Raw genomic sequence first — 20,842 nt, 5'->3', positions numbered from 1 at the left:
TCACCTTTGATTCTTGCCATATCTGATGTCTCTTGAGTCTAGAGACTCTGGTTTAATTTCTCTAGAGTAAAACTTGTGCCTCCTTTGGTTGTGAAAGGGGAGTACTTGCCTAAATGCTCTTGGTGTTGGGGCAGGAATATAGATTAAGTTCTTCATACAAACTGTTTTGTTTTGTTTTGTTTTTTTAATTCTCACCCGAGCATATGCTTATTGATTTTCTAGAGAGGGGAAGGGAGAGAGAGAGGGAGAGAAATATTCATAGGTTGCCTCTTGTAGGTGCCCTGACTGGCGACTGAACCTACAAGTTAGGTATGTGCCTGGACTAGGAATCGAACCTGTGACCTTTTCCATTTATAGGATGCCACTCCAACCAGCTGAGCCATACCAGCCTGGGCTCTTCATACAAACTTTTAAGGAGTCCTCTGTTTTGAGCTGCCTCACTTACTGGTGCTTTTCTCTGGTGGCTGATGCCTCCACTTCCTGAGCTTTTCCAGCATTTTTGTTCACATCAGCTTGCCCCTTCTATCTGGGTATCACATCACAAGCAGGCACTTAGGTTTAAGCTCCCTCAGCTCTGCTAAGTAATTTCTCACACTTTTTCAGTTCTCCATCTACAAAACTTTACTATGTCCTGTGTTGTCTCCTTTCCTATTTTTGTTTTGAAGATTTTTCTCTTGTTTACTCATTACTATCATTTTGCTGATATTTCCAAAGGCAGTAGAGAGTAATGCCTGTGTTCAGTAATATGGCTTGTTTAACCCATCTGCTTCTATTGTGAGCAATGAGGATTTGGTTTTATATTATTTTGTTTTCTTCTATTTTTAATAATTATACAAGTTTATTAATTATATATTCTCTTTAGAGCTCTAGGCAGCTCTGTTTTGGAGGATGTTACTGAAAAATGGTGCTTTTTAGATGACAGATAATTCTTAAAATGTCTGGGAAAAACATGTCTCCAGAATCATAGTTGTATATATATTTTTCAGTTGTTCACAGGACTAAGAGCTCCTGCCAGAGGATTGTTACTCTTTGGTCCACCTGGAAATGGGAAAACAATGCTTGTAAGACTTCTTTTTAAATTTGAATGTTCTTTATGACTTGCTTTTTGCTATAACATATTTACTTATGTTTTTAAACTAGTTTTCAATGACAAAATAGATGGAAAACCATATATGTCCAGTCACATGTTTTGGCTAGTTAAATTTAACAGTGTAATTTTTATTATTTCCCCAAATTAAATAATAAAATTTTTGCCTTACAGGAGCTTACCTTACTATATTATCTTCCTAACTCTTGATTTTTTATCTTAACAGCTTTATTTAAATAATCAGCATGATACAGATTTTTTTTTTTAATTGAAATATAATTGACATACAACAGACTTTTTTCCCCTCAGTATCCTTTTGCCAAAAGTTTTTGCTAGGATCTAGATACCTCTTTCTCCTGCGTAGTTTCTAAAAGGAAAAAGTAAATAGGGAAAAAAATAACTTCTTTTTTAGCTGTTAGTCTTTTTCTAACTAGTTATATATTCTCTAACTAGGAAGAGAATAACACTCTCTTTTTTTAAAAAACAAACAAACAAACAACCTTTCCCTATCCATTCTCCCTTAGGAAAAAAGGGAGTGTGGAAAGAAGCACAGCTCTTCATAGGCCTTTTTTCTTATTGCTGAGAAGGAAACACATTGCCATATTAGGAATTGCGTTATACTGTACATTTTTATTTACTTACTGTGCTTAAATTGATCAAATGTTTATCTTTATAAAGCTAGATACTGAACTAATATAACACTTGCCTTTGTGATTTTTAAAGGCTAAAGCAGTAGCTGCAGAATCTAATGCAACCTTCTTTAATATAAGTGCTGCAAGTTTAACTTCAAAATACGTGAGTATTTTTTCCATTATTGTCATCTTTTAAGTTACCATCTAAATGTTACTGTGTTAAATGTAAAGGATAATAACATTACACAAAAATATTTATTGAGTTTTATATCTACTACTAGATATGATGACTCTCGCTCTTCATAGTAGAAAGTCATGTACATTTGTTAGACTTTTAAAATTAGAATTGTCTGGCCCTGACTGGTGTGGCTCAGTTGGTTGGGCATCATCCCGCAAAGCGAAAGGTCACTGGTTCTGTTCCTGGTCAGGGCACATGACTGCATTGCAGGTTCATGTATAAGAGGCAACCGATGCAACCGATCGATGTTTCTCTCACATCTCTGTTTCTCTTTTTCCCTCCTTTCCCCTCTCTCTAAAATAAATAAAATCTTTGTTAAAATAAATAAAATAATAAAATAAAATTAGGATTATGCTGTCAAATACTGTATTAGTTTTCTAGGGCTATGTACCATAAATTGGCTGGCTTACACAACAGAAATTTATTGTCTTATAGTTTTGGAGGCTAAAAGTCCAAGATCGCATATTGGCAGGGTTCTCAATTTTGTAAAGTAATTAAAAGTAACTATAAAACAATACCTCTTTTCCTGGTTACATTTTGTTTATGTTAAATTGTTATTAATGTAGGTTTACCAACACTATACATCTAGTATAGTGGAAAACACTGTCTTGAGCTGGCCTTAAGAAAGTATCACTTCAGGCCATACTTCATTTGTAAAGTGTTGCTCTCATAAGAGGGGATCTCTTGCAGGTACCTCCAGCTCTGAGAATTTTTGTTTTGATGATTCTAAATCTTGGGACTGTTCTTTTTTCTTTTTTTAAACAAAATTTTCAATAAAAAGAATAGATGCCACCTAGAGGACAGAAGAGTTTTTATAGTAGATTACCCCAACCTCATGTCCTTTTCATTTGCTGCTTTGGTGCTGTCCCTTTCATTTGCTGCTTTAGTGCATAGAGTGAGTGGTTTGAGTATAATGTCTGAAGGGGTGTTCATAGACCTCTTGAACTACCTAAAAATATTTTTATATTTATTGGCAGTGATATTGTGAGAACAGGTTTCAAGGTGTTCTTCATAGAGCAAGTTTTATTCGATAGAGTACTTTCTAACTTACCTCCTTTTATAGATATACCCTGCAACCTATGGCTTCAGGAATATGTACTGCATCTCTTTCTTTCCCCTTGTATTTTGTCTTCCTACTAGTTTTACCTTTAACAGCTGTTTCATTCTCAAGTCTTAAGAGTACAGTGTCAAGCAAAACAGATATATTTAACAGATTATTAAATGATTAATAAGTGCTCTATTTTCTAAAACCATAAGGGATGTTTCAGTAACCTCCCTTATCCTCTTCCCAATTCCTTAAACCAAATCTTGCAAAGAAAGGAAATTAAATTTCTAGCTTATAGACTTTCAATCATGAAATTTTAAAAGCTGGAATAATGTTAATTTTGATATGTAATAATGTGTTATACCTTGTTGTAGGTGGGAGAAGGAGAGAAGTTGGTGAGAGCTCTTTTTGCTGTGGCGCGAGAACTTCAACCTTCTATAATTTTTATAGGTAAGAACATGTTTACCAACTAGGTTAGTTGAACCTTTGTGAAATATCCCTCTCCAAATATAAGAGGTAAGATAGGAAAGAGTATTCAGAAGGAAAAAGTTTTAAAGAAGCACAAAGTTAAAAACTAATGAATTGAGTAGAACCTACTGTATTTATAACTTAAGTAGTAAAATAGATTAATCTCAGGTAACTTAAATAGCTTGGCTTTTAATTCAAGTCCTATCCTTGTATTTCCTCTAGATGAAGTTGATAGCCTTTTGTGTGAAAGAAGAGAAGGAGAACACGATGCTAGCAGACGTCTAAAAACTGAATTTCTAATAGAATTTGATGGTGTAGGTATTGATTGTGATATTATTAATGTGGTAACATTTTAATGTATATATTTTTATATTAAGTGACCCTAATTAGAAATACAGATTCTCTATTATATTTTTCTTTGTTATTACTTTCTTTAACAGCACTGAAAGCAATTTTTTGGCTTACAGGTTCAATCTGCTGGAGATGACAGAGTACTTGTAATGGGTGCAACCAATAGGCCACAAGAGCTTGATGAGGCTGTTCTCAGGTAGGACGATTTATGTAGGAACACACATTTATTACAGATATGTTTAGTCGTATGTTCATGTCACAAACATCTTATTTCACTCACTCTCAATCTGAAAACTAAATTCATTATTTTTCTCCTTATAACTATCCTCTGGCCTCTTGTTACCAACTAAAGATTTTGAGGACAGGGCCAGCAGGATATCAGGACATACGGCTTTAGGCAGATTGCTTATTTCTTCTGGGTTGGATTAAATTATCTTAAAACTCCAAAACTGATTCTTACCCTCTTTTATTGGGCTTCATCAGAAGCTGATAAAAGCAGGTTTCATGGAAACTGTGCCATGTTCTCTGTACTTAAGTGTTTGAACAAATTTGTCCCCTTCCTACTGGGAGGACAGTTTGACTCAGCATAAAATTATTGGTCTCCCTCTCTCTTCCTGAGGAATCTATATAACATTGCCCCTTGTTTCTAGGATTAGATGTTGTATTGCAGAAGTCTGAAGTCAGCCTACTTATATTCACATTCATGGATTAACTTTATTTTTTTCCTCTTACTGTATACAGTTTTGAATATTGAAATCTAGTTATCTGAAAAATACATTGATTTGTGTTTACTTTTCCTGGGAGTTGGTGTTTGTTTAAATTCATAATTTGGAACCTCCTTTGTTTTGGGAAAGTTATCTTTAATTTATTTCCTAATTCATTTTTTTGCTTTTTAATTCTACACACCATTTATGTGTTATGTTGCATCTTTTTCCTTTCCATATCTGTAATTTCCTTTCTAATTCTTTTAAACTTTTAAGTCTTTTGTTTTGTTTGTTTCCCATTTGTTGTTTTTCTGTCTTACTAGGTTAGTGTCTGATGTCCTTTCTGCTACTACTTTTGTAACCTTTGTTTCTCTGTTGGTTTTGTTTTCTTTCCCATTGCTTTTCTGACCTCTTGATCGATTTTTTTCATCTTCTCCCATTGTTTTATTTCCTGAGCTTTTGTACAATATGTCATTTTCTTGAACCCTATATCTCATTGAGCTCTTGTTTCATAGAAGACTTTTTCATTAAATTATATTTCATGGAAATATATACGGTTAAAATTTTAATCCGCTGTATGACAGAATTCTGTTGTACATGTTCTTCATGTTATGTTTTATTTATTGTATTCTTTTTTCCTATTTTGATACTATTTTTTAAAAAATCTGACCTGTGCTTTTGCCTGTTTTGCTTATTATTTTTATTTGCTTATAATATGTGTTTTATTTTTTTCTAAGAACCTAGTTTTGGAAGAATATTGTAGGAGAAGAGCTAGAAAAGTAAGCTACCAAGCAAGTATTTTGAGTTGTCCTATGAATACCATGGACTGACAGGCAGTCTCCCCAATTCAGTAGTAAAGTCCTACCTGATAAACAAGTGTTATGTGTGTGATTAAGACATTGGCTTGATTTAGTTAGTCTTCTTCCACTAATAAAGATTGGCCACTGCAAGACAGTTTGTTATCTTGCCAGACTGACTAGTCTTCTTACAAAGACAAAGTGTCTTGGAGTTTCTTTGTTAGCTTCACCTTTCTTGCATTGCCCAGTTGTTGACTAGGGTTCATGTGATCTACAGAGCCAGTCTAAACATATTTGTTTAAATGTAGGAAAGTTGAGTCTATTACCCCTCAAAATATGCTCTCTCTGTTTCCTTTGGAAAACGCTGTGCTCTGACACCTGGGTCTGCAGTCCACAGTGTGTATCCTCCTTTGTCAGTGTAATTTGCCTTGCCCTAGGCAGCCCTTCTTCATACATTTAAGTTCCATAAATGTTGCCCAGTTTCTTGATGTGTACTTTTCTGTTTCTGTTGCACTTGGTTTTAGTTGCTTTTAGTTTCAAAAAGATAGCAAAGGTTTCTTTATTGAAACTCTTATATCAAATATTTTATTTTAAAGTGTTATTACTTTTAAAAACATGCACATACCTAAATGGTTAACTTAGTTCTGGCAGTTTTGAATTAAGGATTTTTAAATATTAACTGGAGTTTTAAAAGAGTAACTCTAAAAAGAACTTTTGACATTGCTGACTAAAATGCATTCACATGCCTTAAGCATTATGTTTAAAGCTTTTTTTTTTTTTTTTTTGTCATTTGCTACTGAAACTGAGTTACCTTTAAATCCAAAATTATATAACTGAATTCCTTGTATCCTTCTTTTAGGCGTTTCACCAAACGGGTATATGTGTCTTTGCCAAATGAGGAGGTACGTATCTATGTTTGATTTTTTTTTTTTTTTTTTGAAAGTAGAAACAAGAACTTCCACCTGGACAATATTGAGTCTTCCAGTCCATGGTACAGCCACTTTGGAAAACAATTTGGCAGTTCCTTAAGAAAACGAAACAAAACATAAACTTAGCATAAGACCCAAACAATTCCATTCCTAAGAATCTACCCAAGAGAAATGAAAACATATGTCTATCAAAGATATGTACAAGAATTTTTATAGCAAATTATAAATAATCAAGAACTGCAGAGAGTCTAAAATATTCATCAATTGGTGAATGGATAAATAAATGAGCTCCGTTTAACAGAATACTGTTTTGCAACAAAAGGAATGAGTTACTTTTATATGCTATAATGAGGATGAACCTCAAACACATTATACCAAGTGAAAGACGCTGGGTGTAAAAGATTACACATCATGATTCCATTTATGTGAAATGTTCAGAAAAGGCAACTTTATAAAACAAAGCAGATTATGACTTGCTGAGGGTAAGAGTGAGGAGCAACTTCAGATAGGCATGAGTGAACTTCCTGGGTTGATAGAAATGCTCTAAACTGGATTATGGTGATGGTTGCAAGACTCTACATCGATTAAATCTTTGAATTACAGACTTACAATGGGTGAGATACCTGTTGTATGAATTCATACTTGTATAAAACTTTTTTTAAAATTGTGGTTCTTTATTTTAGACCCTTAACATGCTTGGTAGTAACAGTTGCTATGTCCTTAGTGCTTTATTTGGATTATCTTTACCTCTCTCAGGAATTCTCAAAGAAGGGTAGCTTTAAACAACCTGAGTTAGGCTCTAAAAGGTAAAGAGATTTGTGTAAGATCATTCATCTCCTAAATGAGCTAGGATTTGAACCTGATTCCTGGTATTTTGTTAAGCTAATTCTTAGGACTGATAATCCTTTAACGTTTCTTTTCAGACACGAATACTTTTACTTAAAAATCTATTATGTAAACAGGGAAGCCCATTGACCCAAAAAGAACTAGCACAACTTGCTAGGTGAGTAATTGGATTCCATCTATTTTACACCTTACTTACTAGTTACTTACTTACTTACTTATTTATTTTTTAAGAAACCTTTTTCAGGGGGGTATAAGGAGACTAAATGGTAATGAAAAAATTACAATGAAAAAATTTTTAAAGAAATCTTTTCCTATTTAAAGTAAGCTCAACTGTAGAATGAGTGATGTAATCAGAAAATTGGTCTCATCCTCTGTTTCCTTTACTTTCTTTCTTACCTCTTATTCTTATACATATGTATCTAAATTTCAATTTCTAGATCCTATATAAGACATGACCTAAATATCTATGATGGTACTATATTCTTTTTATACACTTAATTAAAACTTGTGGTATTAATTTTAAGAACTTAAAATATCTTTTTTATACTAAAACAGGTTTAGTTTCAACAAATAGTAAAGGAACAATTAAAATAACATCATTGTCACAATCAGATTAATGAGTATTAAAAATATGGGTAATATCAAGTATTGGCAACTCTGAAAGGAACTTGATATTCATAGAAACTTTTTCTTCATCTGAAAGCAGTCCCTTTAGCATATTTTGCAGTGTTGGTTTGGTGGAGTTGTAGTCTTTTAGCCTTCTTTTGTCTGGAAAACTCCTTATTTAGCCTTCCATTTTAATTGAGAGCCTGGCTGCATAGAGCAGTCTTGGTTGCAGGCCTTTACTTTTCATGACTTGGAATATTTCTTGCCAGCCCCTTCTGGCTAACAGGGTTTCTGTTGAGAAGTCAGCTACTAGCCGTATTGGGGCTCCCTTCTATGTTACTACCTCTTTCTCCCTTGCTTGCTTTAGGATTCTCTGTTTGTCTTTGATATTTGCCATCGTAATAATGATGTGTCTTGGAGTGGGCCTCATTGGGCTCCTCTTGAATGGGACCCTCTGTGCTTCCTGGACTTGCATGACTTTTTCTCTCCTCCAATTAGGGAGGTTTTCCATCATGACTTTTTCAAACATTCTCTATCCCTTACTCATCCTCTTCTCCTTCACCAGCACATGTTTTCATATAGACTTCTTTTGCATTACACATAATTTTTTTAACTTTTACATCTTTAACTTTTTTAATGAATGGCACACTCTAGTAGAAACTGAATATAGGGGATGCATTTGTGAATTTTAATAACTGGAAAAATCTTAAAGTCATGTAAAATATTCAGTAAGTATGTGAGTAGCTAGTAATTTTAGTAAACAGTTTTATCTGAGTTCCTAGGTAACTATGAAAAAAGTACAAATTCATTTTTTGGAAATAATTGAGATCTTTTTTTTTTTTTAAACATTTCTTTCTTTATTTTTAGAGAGCAGGGAAGGGAGGGAGAGGAGGAGAGAAACGTCAGTGTGTTGTTGCTTCCCGTGCACCCCCTACTGGGTACCTGGCCCACAACCCAGGCAGGTGCCCTGATTGGCAATCCAACTAGCAACCCTTTGGTTTGCAGGCTGGCACTCAGTCCACTGAGCCACACCAGCCAGGGCGAGATCATTCTTAACATTCCAGTAAAGAATTCTGCTAATAATGACTGATCTGTGCAGTTATTATTTAACATAGTATTAATACATGGTAAGTAAATGCTTTCTTTCCCTGTTTTATTTTCCTCTTCCCCTTTGCCTCCCTAATTTTTAGTTCGTTTTGATAATCTCTTGGCTGCCCAGGATTCTCTACCGTGACATCCCTTTCAGGTGTGCCTAGTTTTGCCAGGGTCTTCTACTGCAGACCTTCCTTCATCCTGTCTGTGCTACATTTTTAAACATCTACTTTGTGATGTGTTATAGAACTATATACCTGAAACCTACATAATTTTATTAACTAATATCATCCCAGTAAATTCAGTAATGTCTAAAATAAGTAAAAAACAAAAGCTAAAAAAATATAATAAATAAAATTAAAAACAATCTACTTTGATCCTCACTCCATCAAGTCAGTGCTCTTTATCAAGACAAGACTCATCAACTTATAGCGAAGTAACTGCTTATGTGTCAGTTGGCCAGCAATGGCTTATAGGTGTTATTGCCTTTACAGGGGACATGTTTACAATTTAATAGATTCTCGTGGAGATAATAGTATGTGTTAATCTAAAAGAATGGTTGTAGCCCTGGCTGGGTGGGTTAATTGTTTAGAGTGCTGTCCTGTACACCAAAAGGTTGCAGGTTCAGTCAGAGCACATACCTAGGTTGAGGATTTGATTCCCTGGTCAGGGTGCATATGGGAGGCAGCCAACTGTTGTCTGTCTGCCTGTCTCCCGTCACCCCACCACCCGCCGTACGTCCTTTCCCTCTCCTTCTCCCTCTCCCTCTCCTTGCCTCCCTTCCTGTCCCACTCCCCCTCTATCTAAAATCAGTAAACATATCTTCAAGCAAGGATTTTTTTTTAATGTAAGAGTGGCCCCGACTGGTTTGGCTTAGTGGATTGAGTGCCACCCTGAGAACCAAAGGGTTGCTGGTTTAATTCCCAGTCAGGATACATGCCTGGGTTGCGAGTCAGGTCCTCCGTAGGGGGCGTGAGAGAGACAACCACACACTCATGTTTCTCTCCCTCCCTTCCCCCAAATAAATAAAATCTCTGTAATAAAAATTTTTAAAAGATTGGTTGTAATGATGAAAATTTGAGGCATAAATAAGGAACCAGCAGTAGACTTGTTTGTTTATAGCAAGTGGGCCTTTCTGTGCCCTTAAATCACATAGCATCCTGCTTAAGGACAAAGGCAAAGTAGGTTTTATCCTCTTATTACATGGAGATTTTAAATCTGCCAAGATGAAAATAATTTGCTCTTTTTACCCATTCTCAGAATGACTGATGGATACTCAGGAAGTGATCTAACAGCTTTGGCAAAAGATGCAGCTCTGGGTCCTATTCGAGGTAGGTATACAAGACTTTGAAACATTTGTAACTCTTCATTAGACCACTTTAGAAGTTTAAGATGTCCCTATTGAGAGATTGTTATTAGTAGAAAAGCATTAAAGTGGTATCAATGGAAAATATGAAAAAGTAGTTTAGGATCAGAAGTAGACTTAGGATCAGCAAATTTTTCTGTAAAGTACCAAAATAGTAAATATTTCAGTTTTGTGGGCCACATATGCTCTCCATTGCATATATATTTTTAAACAGCAACACCAACAAAAGTAAAACCCAAAAATGTGAAACTGTTTTTAGCCCACACACTATACAAAAACAGTCCATTGGGTCAGTGGACCATCATCCCTGTTCTAGACAACAGGTTTCACTTGATAGTAGCTAAGCAGTAGAAAACTCAAAGAAAAAAAAAAAAAAAACTTTTTCAAGCAAGCAAAGAAGAATATTAAAGGACAAATGTTCTTAACTTTTTTAAGTGCTTTTTATTTGAGTATTCTCATATCACCTGAAGTTAATGTGTCTAGGGAACTCGTATAACTATCCTTTTACCATTATGTGTTAATTTTTGAGGAATTGCTTGTTGATTCTGAAAAAGCATACCTGATCATTTTTAAGTTAAGTTAGATTAAACTTACTGTGGTATCACTTACAGTAGATGTTCTCAGCTACTTTTCCATAGCCAGCATAGTCAGGTATACACTCAGATTACTGACTATAATGATAAAATAGAACATGGAAGATGCAACTTCCAGAATACATCTACAGTGAAACAAGGTACTGATTTAGAACTGCTGCTTTGGAGAATAATAAATGTAACTTTGAGCATATATTTTGAAACACGGAGTAAAGCATTTTAGTTCATCTTTCTCGCTGCAAGTCTTGTTCAGATAGAGACTCAGAAACAATAGCTAATGTATAAATCATTTGTATTTTTAGAATATTTTATCTATTTTCTGAAGCAGACAAAAGTTGTAGATTAAAAAAACAGCTAATGCCTTTTGTAAAGAGCAAGTACTATTATTTTACGTTTACTCTCAAATCTGTAAAATTTGTAGTTTTGGGATAATATCCAAAAGAGATTGAATGCCTTCCAGTTACTCCTAAAAAGAAATATTATTCTAAGCATTTATACATTGTATGTGCTCTTAATATATGTTTCTTTTAATAATGATTTATAGAACACATACTTTTAGATCATTGTACTTGGTTTTGCTCTTCAGTATTTTAAACTTCAAAAATTTTAAGTGACTTTTATATTTTACAGAACTGAAACCAGAACAAGTGAAGAATATGTCTGCCAGTGAGGTATACTATTTTACAATTATCTTTTCTTGATTTTTGTCTTCTGTGTTGTAAGATAGGTTTTGTCTAGATTTTATAGTTTATTTGATTAGAAACTAGAAAAAAATTATCTTGGTTTATTTCAAAATGTAGAGACCTATTCAGTTACAATATCTTATGTTGTTTATGGGTGATGGACAAAAATATTGTACACAGACATTAAATCATTTTCTAACAATTCATATTATATAAGTACTATATAAGAAAATTATAAGAAATGATTTTATACATTATGAAAATATCTTGTAACATATTAAGTCTTTGATGTTCTATTTTGTTTTTCAATGTTTTTCTCCTTATAAGAACAATACAATTACCACTGTAATGTAATTTATTATATTTTCTTAATATGATAGATCCTCTTATGAGATGCTAAAGAATTTCTTTTGAAAAATAGTGCCAGCTTATGAAATATAAAATTGGAAATGCAAAATAATAACTGTGAACACATTTTTAAAATAAACTTGCATTATATTTGTAACATTATATTTTCTTTTACTGCCCAAGTTTCAACAGCTTTTGAGGGAGACATTGAACTCTTTACCTAGAGAACAAGTACATTTTGGCAGTCTTCTTTCTTCAAATTTTTAAGTAAACTTGATGTTGTCTTCAGGCATTTCATATATTGTGGTTAATCACATTTATTACTAAGAATGTCCTCAGACTTCTTGCAACCACCCTTCTACTTGAACAGTCTAGTTTACCGAAAGTATATTTGACATGAATAGAGAATTAGGAGTAGAGAATTCCATATACCCACTTTGGTGTTTATCCACTGTTACCTTAAAAACTCACATTTAAAGTTGTATAAATTCCAAATTAGGCTCATTGCATGAACCTAATAGTACTTTTCTACCCAAAAAGTAAGCACCGGGCATGAATTATTTCTTCTGCACACACCACTCCCCCTGACATGGATCCAGGACAGGTAAACTTGATATCTCACACTCTGGTCCCCTAGATTAAGGTTGAGGAAAGACCCATTGTGTGACATTTTAGGCCTCTGTTTGTTCCTTGGTAAGACCATACAAATAAAGAGACCAGTCAAGGCAGGAATGAGCTAAAACCACCAACTTGCAAATAAATTTCAGTAAGGAGTAATCTACCAGTTCTCAGATGACTCAGCAGGCAGAGTCTGCTCAGTCCCTCATCTGCAAGTGTTCTTCACTGCCTCAAGCTCCTAGGCCATGGCATTTTCATGACAATCCACTAGGAAGGCCAATTGCTTGTACTTATAAATGGAATGTTTTGGTACACTTTCATTGATATATAATTTTATGAAACAAAGTAATGGCTGCTTCAGGAATAACAGAAATTCTTAGGAAACTGTTCGTTATTTCATGAGAAAAAAGATCTGTTTACTATTAACAGTTAATCTTTATATATATTTTACCCATCCTGAGAATATACATACAGCCAAACTTGAACAACAGTTTTCTTCTCTGAACAAAGTCAATCTAAATATAGTTCCTATTTTATTTAAAGAGTAAAAGAATTTTGTCTATTTTTTTAATAGCTTTTATCTTCTTTTGATTATAAAACAAGGTAATTTTGTTGACACAGGTATTTATAGCTATGCAACAAAAATTTAGCAGCTTAAAACAACTTAGTTACTATCTCACATTTTCACCAAGTCAGGAATAGGGGTGAATAGCTGAATTCTCTGCTCCAGGCTCTCTCAGAGGAGTGCAATCAAGGTATGGGCCCATGGCCTCTTACAAAGCTGGGATCAAGATGCCAGCTGGCACTGTAGTCATTGCATGGCTCAGCTGGGGAAAGATCTGCTTCTATGCTCCTTTGTGTGATTTTTTTTTCCCAGATTCATTTCCCCTCTTGGGTTGCTGGGCTGAGAGCCTCAGTTTTCTCTGGCTATTGGCTGATGGCTCTCTACACTTCTTGCCACATATACATCTTATCAACAAGCAAGCCAGGAAGACAAGAGCGAGTTCCAGGAAGATGGAAGTCATAGGCTTTATACCTAATCCTGCAGGTGACATTCCATCACCTTTGCTATATTCTGTTCTTAGATCCAGATCATACTTATAACAAGAGGTGGAAATCATTAGGAGACATGTCAGGAGATACCCGCCACATATGTAAACCAATTATAATTTTTTTATGTTTAAAAGGTCACACTTAGCCAATGAAATCTGTTTTTATATGAAGATGAGCCCTCTCAACACTACTTCACAACTTTGAAAAGCACTTTTGCTTTCTGGGAGCAAGGCACATCTTATCCCAAGACATGGAATCAGCAACTCTCTAGGAACCCTGGTTCATTTTAAGGAAGGATAACATTAAGACTGGCTATAGAAGTGCATGTTTTGTTTTTTATTAGTACTGGTGTTGAATTACCCCACTCCAATGACAAGTGCCTGAAAATGCACATATTTTTTAAAATTTTTTAAATATCATTGATTCAGTTTGATAGAGTGCATTTCAGTATTACAATGTAACATATCGAGTTGATTTTTTAATCCCATACCTAAAAATATAATTGTAGCTACTATTTTAAAAATATATGGTTTGATCCTCAGTCAGGGCACATTCCTGGATTGTGAGAACCAGGTCCACAGTAGGGGGTATGAGAGAGGAAGCCACACATTGATGTTTCTCTCCCTCTCTTCCTCCGTTCCCCTCTCTAAAAAAAAATAAAGTCTTAAAAAAAAGAAATAAAAATATATAAGCCAGCCTTGACCAGTGTCACTGTCCCACGAAGCCTAAGGTTGCCAGTTTGATTCTTGGTCAGGGCGTATGCTTGGGTTGTGGGTTCAGTACCCAATGGGGTGATCAGTGTTTCTCTTTCACTTAGATGTTTCTTTCCTTCTCCTTCTCCCACCCTTTCCCTCTCTCTAAAAATAAATAAATAAAATCTTTTATATATATATATATACACACATATATATATATATGCGCCATAACATTTTAAACTAAATTTCAGATAACAATGCTGTTACTGGTACCATCCCGCTAATATGTGTAGTCAGGTTACATTGTTACAGCTATTGGTTCTATTGTATACTTTTATCCAGTTTAAGTTTATCTAATGGTTTTAGAATTAATAATTTCTTTTCTAATAAACCTAGCATGAGTTTTAGCTAAAGTATTAGTGAGACTTGAGCAAAACTATGAACCTATACCCAGAAAAAACTGAAAAGAGGTAAGGAGTGGTTGTATATCTGAATGGCAGAACTGTGAGTGAGTGATTCTTTTTTCAGCTTGTCTGTATTTTGTCAAATTTTCTATAATGAGTGTGCCTTGTTTTTATAATGGGAAAATATTATGATTTAAAATGTTAATACCTAAGAAACTAAACACATGTAATGGAAGTATATTAGTATAGCATTTTAATAGAATTTCTTATATAGCAGCCTTGCCTAAAATACAAGATGGGGCAAAAATAGGTTTATTGTTGTTCATATGGGAAATAATACAATAATTAATAAATAATAAAAGAATAAACTCAGTTTTCCATACTCGTGACTATAAAGCTACTTTTGCCTCACTCTGACCTGTGTATATAAAGTAAGATGATTGGCATGATTTTTTTTAAAGAATTCATCTATATATATTTATAACATTAATAAATAGTGTCACTTAATCCATTATTGGGTAACTACTGTATACGTGTTCATCATTTGTATTGTCATGTGCTTTTTTAAAATCTAGATGAGAAATATTCGATTATCTGACTTCACTGAATCCTTGAAAAAGATAAAACGCAGCGTGAGCCCTCAAACCTTAGAAGCATACATACGTTGGAACAAGGACTTTGGAGATACCACTGTTTAAGCAAATACCTTTATAAGCCTGCAGAACATTTTACTGACCAAGAGAGACACACACCATCTGAAATGAACAACTATAAGCTACAGAAACTCAGCCTAAGTTTACAGGACTTTTTGGAGTCTTAAAATCATTTGTGCATCCCTGAAGATAAACCATAAAACAAATTTAAATAAAATATACAATGCAAATGGATTATTCTGTTTAAGGCTGCCTTGCCTTGATGGTCATGGTTATCCTAATGGGCAGTGTAAGTTAGAGCACAATAAAAATTGATTCTGGTTTTCTTTACCAATGTAATCAGAATGTAAATAATAATTTGTATATTGTGTTGCAGATGAAAGTATTCCAGAGACAGTAAATGGTAGAAGACACAAGAGCCGTGGGTTGTCTTCTGATGTCTTTTTTTATAATAGTAAATTTTCCTATTTTCCTCTCCTACTGTTGTCTTTACTATGGGTGATTGGAATGCCAAACATTACATTTCTTTTTTTCTTTCCTTTTCTTTTTACAAATTGTGTGCCAAAAGAATCTTTTTTTCTGGGTAACAGTAATAGGAAAAAGGATTTTGAAGGCTTTTTCTTCACAGATTTACAGACATTAAACAATTGTTCTTTTCACTTTTTATTTTTCTAGTATCTTTCTACCCAGCAAATTAGAAAGCAGTATGATAGCAACAAAACAAGTCTAGTAAAATAGAGGAGAAATTTGGAAGTTTTGAGTTACTCTGACATACAACATGTAGATCAATTCTCATGTGATTGCAGTATTTTTTTTCCTAATATATTCGTCAGAAATTCTATTGTAGACTGTTAACTTATTCGAATGGAATTTATTTTCTGCTAGAATTATTCTAATATTTAAGAAAGCCAATTTTAACAGCTGTAAAAGTGGATCCTGTGCAAGAAAAGGGAAGTACTGGAAACTAAGACATTTCTAATTTATTGCTTATTACTTTCTTACTGTTTACAGGATAATGATAAGCCCGTGGATCTACCATCTTTTATTCTTAATAATGATTAATCCCTTCAATGAAACTTTAAAAATTACTGAATTTTTATAAATTGCATACATTTTATAGGTTTCTTGTGCTCACTTTGTTAACAGGTTGTAGTCTGTTAATCTGCCTTTTGTCCCCCCCAAATGTACAGTAACTCTGTTTCTTGTTTGTATAAGTATGCCTGAATTTTTATTATACAAATGTCATGTAGTAAGTAGAGACTCATATCATTGCCTTTTAAATATTGTAATAAAGGCAAATGGATATTTGCCCTTAGTTTACTGGTTAAAAGTTTGTTTACAGAAATTTTCTTTGGTGCTTTTATGTAAAATGTCATGGGTGGAAAGAATAGTTTTATAATAGAAACAAAGATTTTTCATTTAGGAAGTATGTTTGGTTTTGAGAGAACACATTAAAATTAAAACCTTGCCCCTACTCGATGAAAATTTTATAATGAAGACAAACATTCTTAATTTTACTCTTGCTGTTGTTAAAGATTTACGTAAATACAGATGTATGGTTTTTAACATCATATGGGTTTTGTAGACATAATTTAAATCATGTCTCTTCTACTCATGACTTTTGAACTCCCTGGATAAGAAAAATTAGGGGTGAGATAAATAGAAAAAATTTTAAGCCAAAACCATGCATATTTTAAGTCCTGAGTAGTATCTTTTAAAGATCTCAAACATTAAAACATCAATTATAAAATATTGATAATCAAGATGATAAAATATACATGATTGACAAGAATTTGAAACATCCCAAATTAACACATATTCAATAAAGCTCAAAATTTCACTTTGTATTTTTATTTAGAAAAAGATTAACATTATTGATACTTGGATAACTGGTTAGTCATATTAAAGGTCTATATGCTTCAAGCTCAACTTTTAAAATATCTTTAAAATTATCATAATTCTATCTGGAATAATTTAATGTAGCTCACTACATTTAATTGGGAAAGTTTTTAAGTAGCAGATTTCAAAATATTAAAATATATAAAAGTCAAGTTAATATTGTCATAAACATTGAGTCAGATGTATGACTATCCATCCATGTATAGAAGTGATTTTACTCACCCCATCGGGTCTGAGGTTGAGCTTAGTGCTGGAGAACTATTTCCTATGACTTACTATGACCAAGTTTTATTTTAAGCTGTGTTTCTTTCATAGAAGGGCCATGAAAACAGGATAGTGATAATATAAGGAGGTGTAAGGGGTCGGTTTGGTCATTTTCAACATAGAGGTTGCTGAGGTTTTCGAATTAATATTAGACTTAGATTGTAACCTTTTAGATTTTTGCATTGAGCTCTGTGTCATATAGCTTCCTAAAGGTAATGCTTAAACATTAAAGTTTAGCGTTCTCTTCATGTTAACATGGCAGAGTTTTGTAAACTAAATTAGAACTTACTGATGTACTGGACCCTTAACCAAGGGAAAGAATTGACACTCTCTTTCAAGATATTTTAAAGGTGTGAAGCTTATTCTAAGACAGTTTGCCCATTGAGGTTTTCAAATTTCTGACTTGCAAATATGTTGTTTTCTTGGGATGAATTGGAGGAAAAGCAGATGCTAGAATTCTAATTTAAGTAAATATACAGCAGCTTTTGTTTATAGTGTAAAAGTCTTTATATTTTGTACAAAAACTAATTCTTTTGGTAGAATGAATCATTTACAGTTTGGTTTTGGACTCTGAGTCAAAGGATTTTACTTTAAATGCGTGTCTCAATTTTAATCTGGTCTTTTGTACTTCACAAGAAATGAAGGTTCATTTGCATAAAGTGGGATTTATCCTAGTGGACTGGAAATAAAGTATAAACTTTATTTTGCCTTTAATTTTTTTTATTTGAACCGTTTTGAGATTTCAGAGGTTGCAGTATGGTAATGAAGGAGTAGCTTGTGTGGGACTGTCTTGCCAAGAGCAATTGGAAACTCTGAATAAAATATAAAAATGATTGGAAGTCTCTAGGGGGTAAACGGCAACAGCTGCAAAAAGTAATATTCTAGAAAAGATTCACATTTACTAGCTTTTACCCAGAAGGAAATTTCCAGTTTGTGCTGTGTGCTTGGACATGGAATTCAAGCAGAGTATGACAGTCTTGCTTGGCTGAGGAGTCATTAGGGGCTTCCAGAACAGCTGGAAATTGGGAGGAAAGCCTTGAAAAGTGGAGTGCCTCAAATATCTAAGCCCCCAAATCTGTCTACAGATTCCTTTCAAATTGTCCCTGTGCAGTGTGACGTTCAGAGGAACCCAGCAGAAAGCAATAGATGCAGTCTAAGGATCTGAGTAGAGGTAGCAACTGCTAGCGTAGTAGAGTTTGGAACTCAAATTCTAAAGCTTAAAATCAAGCTTTCATAGCATCCAAGTTATCCATCAGTAATTTAACAGGTAGCCAGAACAAAACACAACATTCTTTAGAAGAAAACAGAATCCAGCCTTGAGGATATATCAGCCACAAAGTCCAATACACAATAAACAATTACCAAGAACACAAAAATAATATGAACCATGATCAATAGAAAATATAGAAGCAGATGTACAGGTAACCCATATATTAGAATTATCAGAAAATTATTTTAAAACAGCTTTAAAATATGTTAAAGAATTTATAGGAAAAGATGAGAAATGAACTGATTTGGATTCTCAGCAAAGAAACTAAGACAAAGTTGGCAATGAAAAATAAAAATCTAAAATGAAAAATAGTATCTGAAACTACAAATTTCACTGGATGGGTTCAACAGTAAATTGGACAAAGCAATCTACTGTATTGGAAGACAGCCAATGCAATTATCAAATTGAAGCATAGAGAGAGAGAAAAGAAAGAGTGGGGGTTTGAGACCAGTGGAACAATATCAGTCTAATGTATCTAATTTGGCTACAGAAGGAAAGGAAAGAAAGAGAATGGGACATAAGGAATATGTAAAACAGTAATAACAGAAAATTTCCTATTAATGTTGAAAGGTACCAACTTACAAATTTAAGAAGGTCAGTGGTCCCCAAGCAGAATAAATACAACAAAGATCTCATCTGGTTACAGTGTATTGCAAAAAATAAAAGGGAAGGGACATGACATTACATTAAAATAGTAAGTGTCGCTAACTTCCTCAAAAATAATGGAATCCAGGAAATAGTAGAATGATATCTTTAAAGTATAAAAACCTAACATTTCATATTTTAAAAAATATGAAGGCAAAAGCTGTTTCAGATACATGAAAACTAAAAATAATGTTGCTAGCAGCCTCACATAAGAAATATCTTAAGAAATTCATCAGCTGATGGAAAATGATCCTCAGTAGGAACTTGTATCTTTAGGAAGGAATTAAGAACTTTGGAAATGATATATATCAGTAAATACAAACGATTTTTTGTCTTAATTTTATCTGAATATTGGCTGTTTTTAAACGTGCAGGGGGAGGGCAATATAAAGGGCCTAAATGGTAATGGGAAAAGTATATATCAAAGATTAAATTTTAAAAAGTACAATGTGTGGTATTTATATGTAGAAGTAAAATAGAGTACAAAAAAGCAGGAAGGACATGAGCAGACAGTAAATGGAATTATATTGAAATACTATTATACAGAAAGTGGTATGCCATTAAGGTAAAATAGACTGATTAAGGAAGCATATTGTAATCTCAAAGTCCAGAAGAAACCAAGCACCAGCCTCTTAGAATCCTCCCAATGGAATTAGACAGTGTGTACTTAATTCCTTCAGCATCAATTTATGACAGCATATGAAAGGGTTAAGCCTGTGTTAGGCCACAGAACAGCTCTATCAGGGAACGGTGGGAAAGTTCCCCTAAGTCCGAGTGACCAGATGCCAGCCAAAGGCCAACTTCACAAGCAAGACTTTAGAAAGAATAGCAGTATTAGGTCTGCTATTACAATCCTTTTCTTCATAGTGGTTCAAGACAATCGCAGAGGATAAAGTGGACATGTGGACCATGAGAGTGTTAGTCACATGGTGAGCAGAGGCAGCCTGGAACGAAGAATAAGCACACAGGCTTGGAGAGGTGAGTGCCTGCGTGGGGAAAGGTGTCAGCAAAGATGGAAGGTTGGTTACATGCAGGATACCTCATCAAACAAGTTAATACACTTACCACAGTGGAGCCAGATTTCTCACTGTCAGAGAAAGTAATGATGAATACAGAAGGGCTATGGATACAGAAAGGGCAAAAACTAGAGTGAAACCTGTGGGGTTGGGTTGGAATTGAATTTAAGAGTATGAATTCATGATTTAAGATACATAAAAATAGGTGAAATGTAGAAGTATGTGAATGTACATGAGTGTGTGTCCACATACATATATTCCCTAGTTCTCTCCATTGAGACTCCTGGGAGCAGTTACACCCCCCAAAACAACGTGCACACATAACACCTATGTCTTGCCTTCAAGTTCCTTATTGTCTGGAGGTGGTTTTGGGTTTTGTTTTTTTTTTAAGATTTTATTTATTTACTTTTATAGAGGAGAAAGGAGAGGGAGAGAACCATCAATGTGTGGTTGCATTTCACATCCCCCCTGCTGGGGACCTGGCCTGCAACGCAGGCATGTGTCCTACACTGGGAGTCAAACCAGTGACCCTTTGGTTTGC

At 34.1% G+C, this 20,842-nt stretch overlaps 1 protein-coding gene across 2 annotated transcripts in view; it reads left to right on the top strand.

Annotated features, from left to right (window-relative positions):
- Nucleotides 1–15,287, top strand: part of SPAST (spastin) — a 54,857-nt gene extending 39,570 nt beyond the window's left edge. For both annotated transcript variants that reach the window (XM_054568176.1, XM_054568168.1), the window contains exons 8-17: nucleotides 987–1,061; nucleotides 1,811–1,882; nucleotides 3,377–3,452; nucleotides 3,693–3,784; nucleotides 3,938–4,017; nucleotides 6,182–6,224; nucleotides 7,175–7,254; nucleotides 10,056–10,126; nucleotides 11,385–11,425; nucleotides 15,131–15,287. In XM_054568176.1, coding sequence (XP_054424151.1) covers nucleotides 987–1,061; nucleotides 1,811–1,882; nucleotides 3,377–3,452; nucleotides 3,693–3,784; nucleotides 3,938–4,017; nucleotides 6,182–6,224; nucleotides 7,175–7,254; nucleotides 10,056–10,126; nucleotides 11,385–11,425; nucleotides 15,131–15,253 — 753 coding nt within the window. In that variant the 3' untranslated portion in view covers nucleotides 15,254–15,287. The remainder of the gene's footprint in view (nucleotides 1–986; nucleotides 1,062–1,810; nucleotides 1,883–3,376; nucleotides 3,453–3,692; nucleotides 3,785–3,937; nucleotides 4,018–6,181; nucleotides 6,225–7,174; nucleotides 7,255–10,055; nucleotides 10,127–11,384; nucleotides 11,426–15,130) is intronic.
- Nucleotides 15,288–20,842: the final 5,555 nt, after the last annotated feature.

The sequence above is a fragment of the Pteronotus mesoamericanus genome, unplaced genomic scaffold (genome assembly GCF_021234165.1).
Source record: "Pteronotus mesoamericanus isolate MK-2021 breed Mesoamerican mustached bat unplaced genomic scaffold, CSHL_Meso_final contig_101, whole genome shotgun sequence".
In the NCBI taxonomy this organism is placed as follows: domain Eukaryota; kingdom Metazoa; phylum Chordata; class Mammalia; order Chiroptera; family Mormoopidae; genus Pteronotus; species Pteronotus mesoamericanus.
Note: the sequence above shows the minus strand (reverse complement) of the source record. Positions and strands in the feature narration are given on the sequence as shown.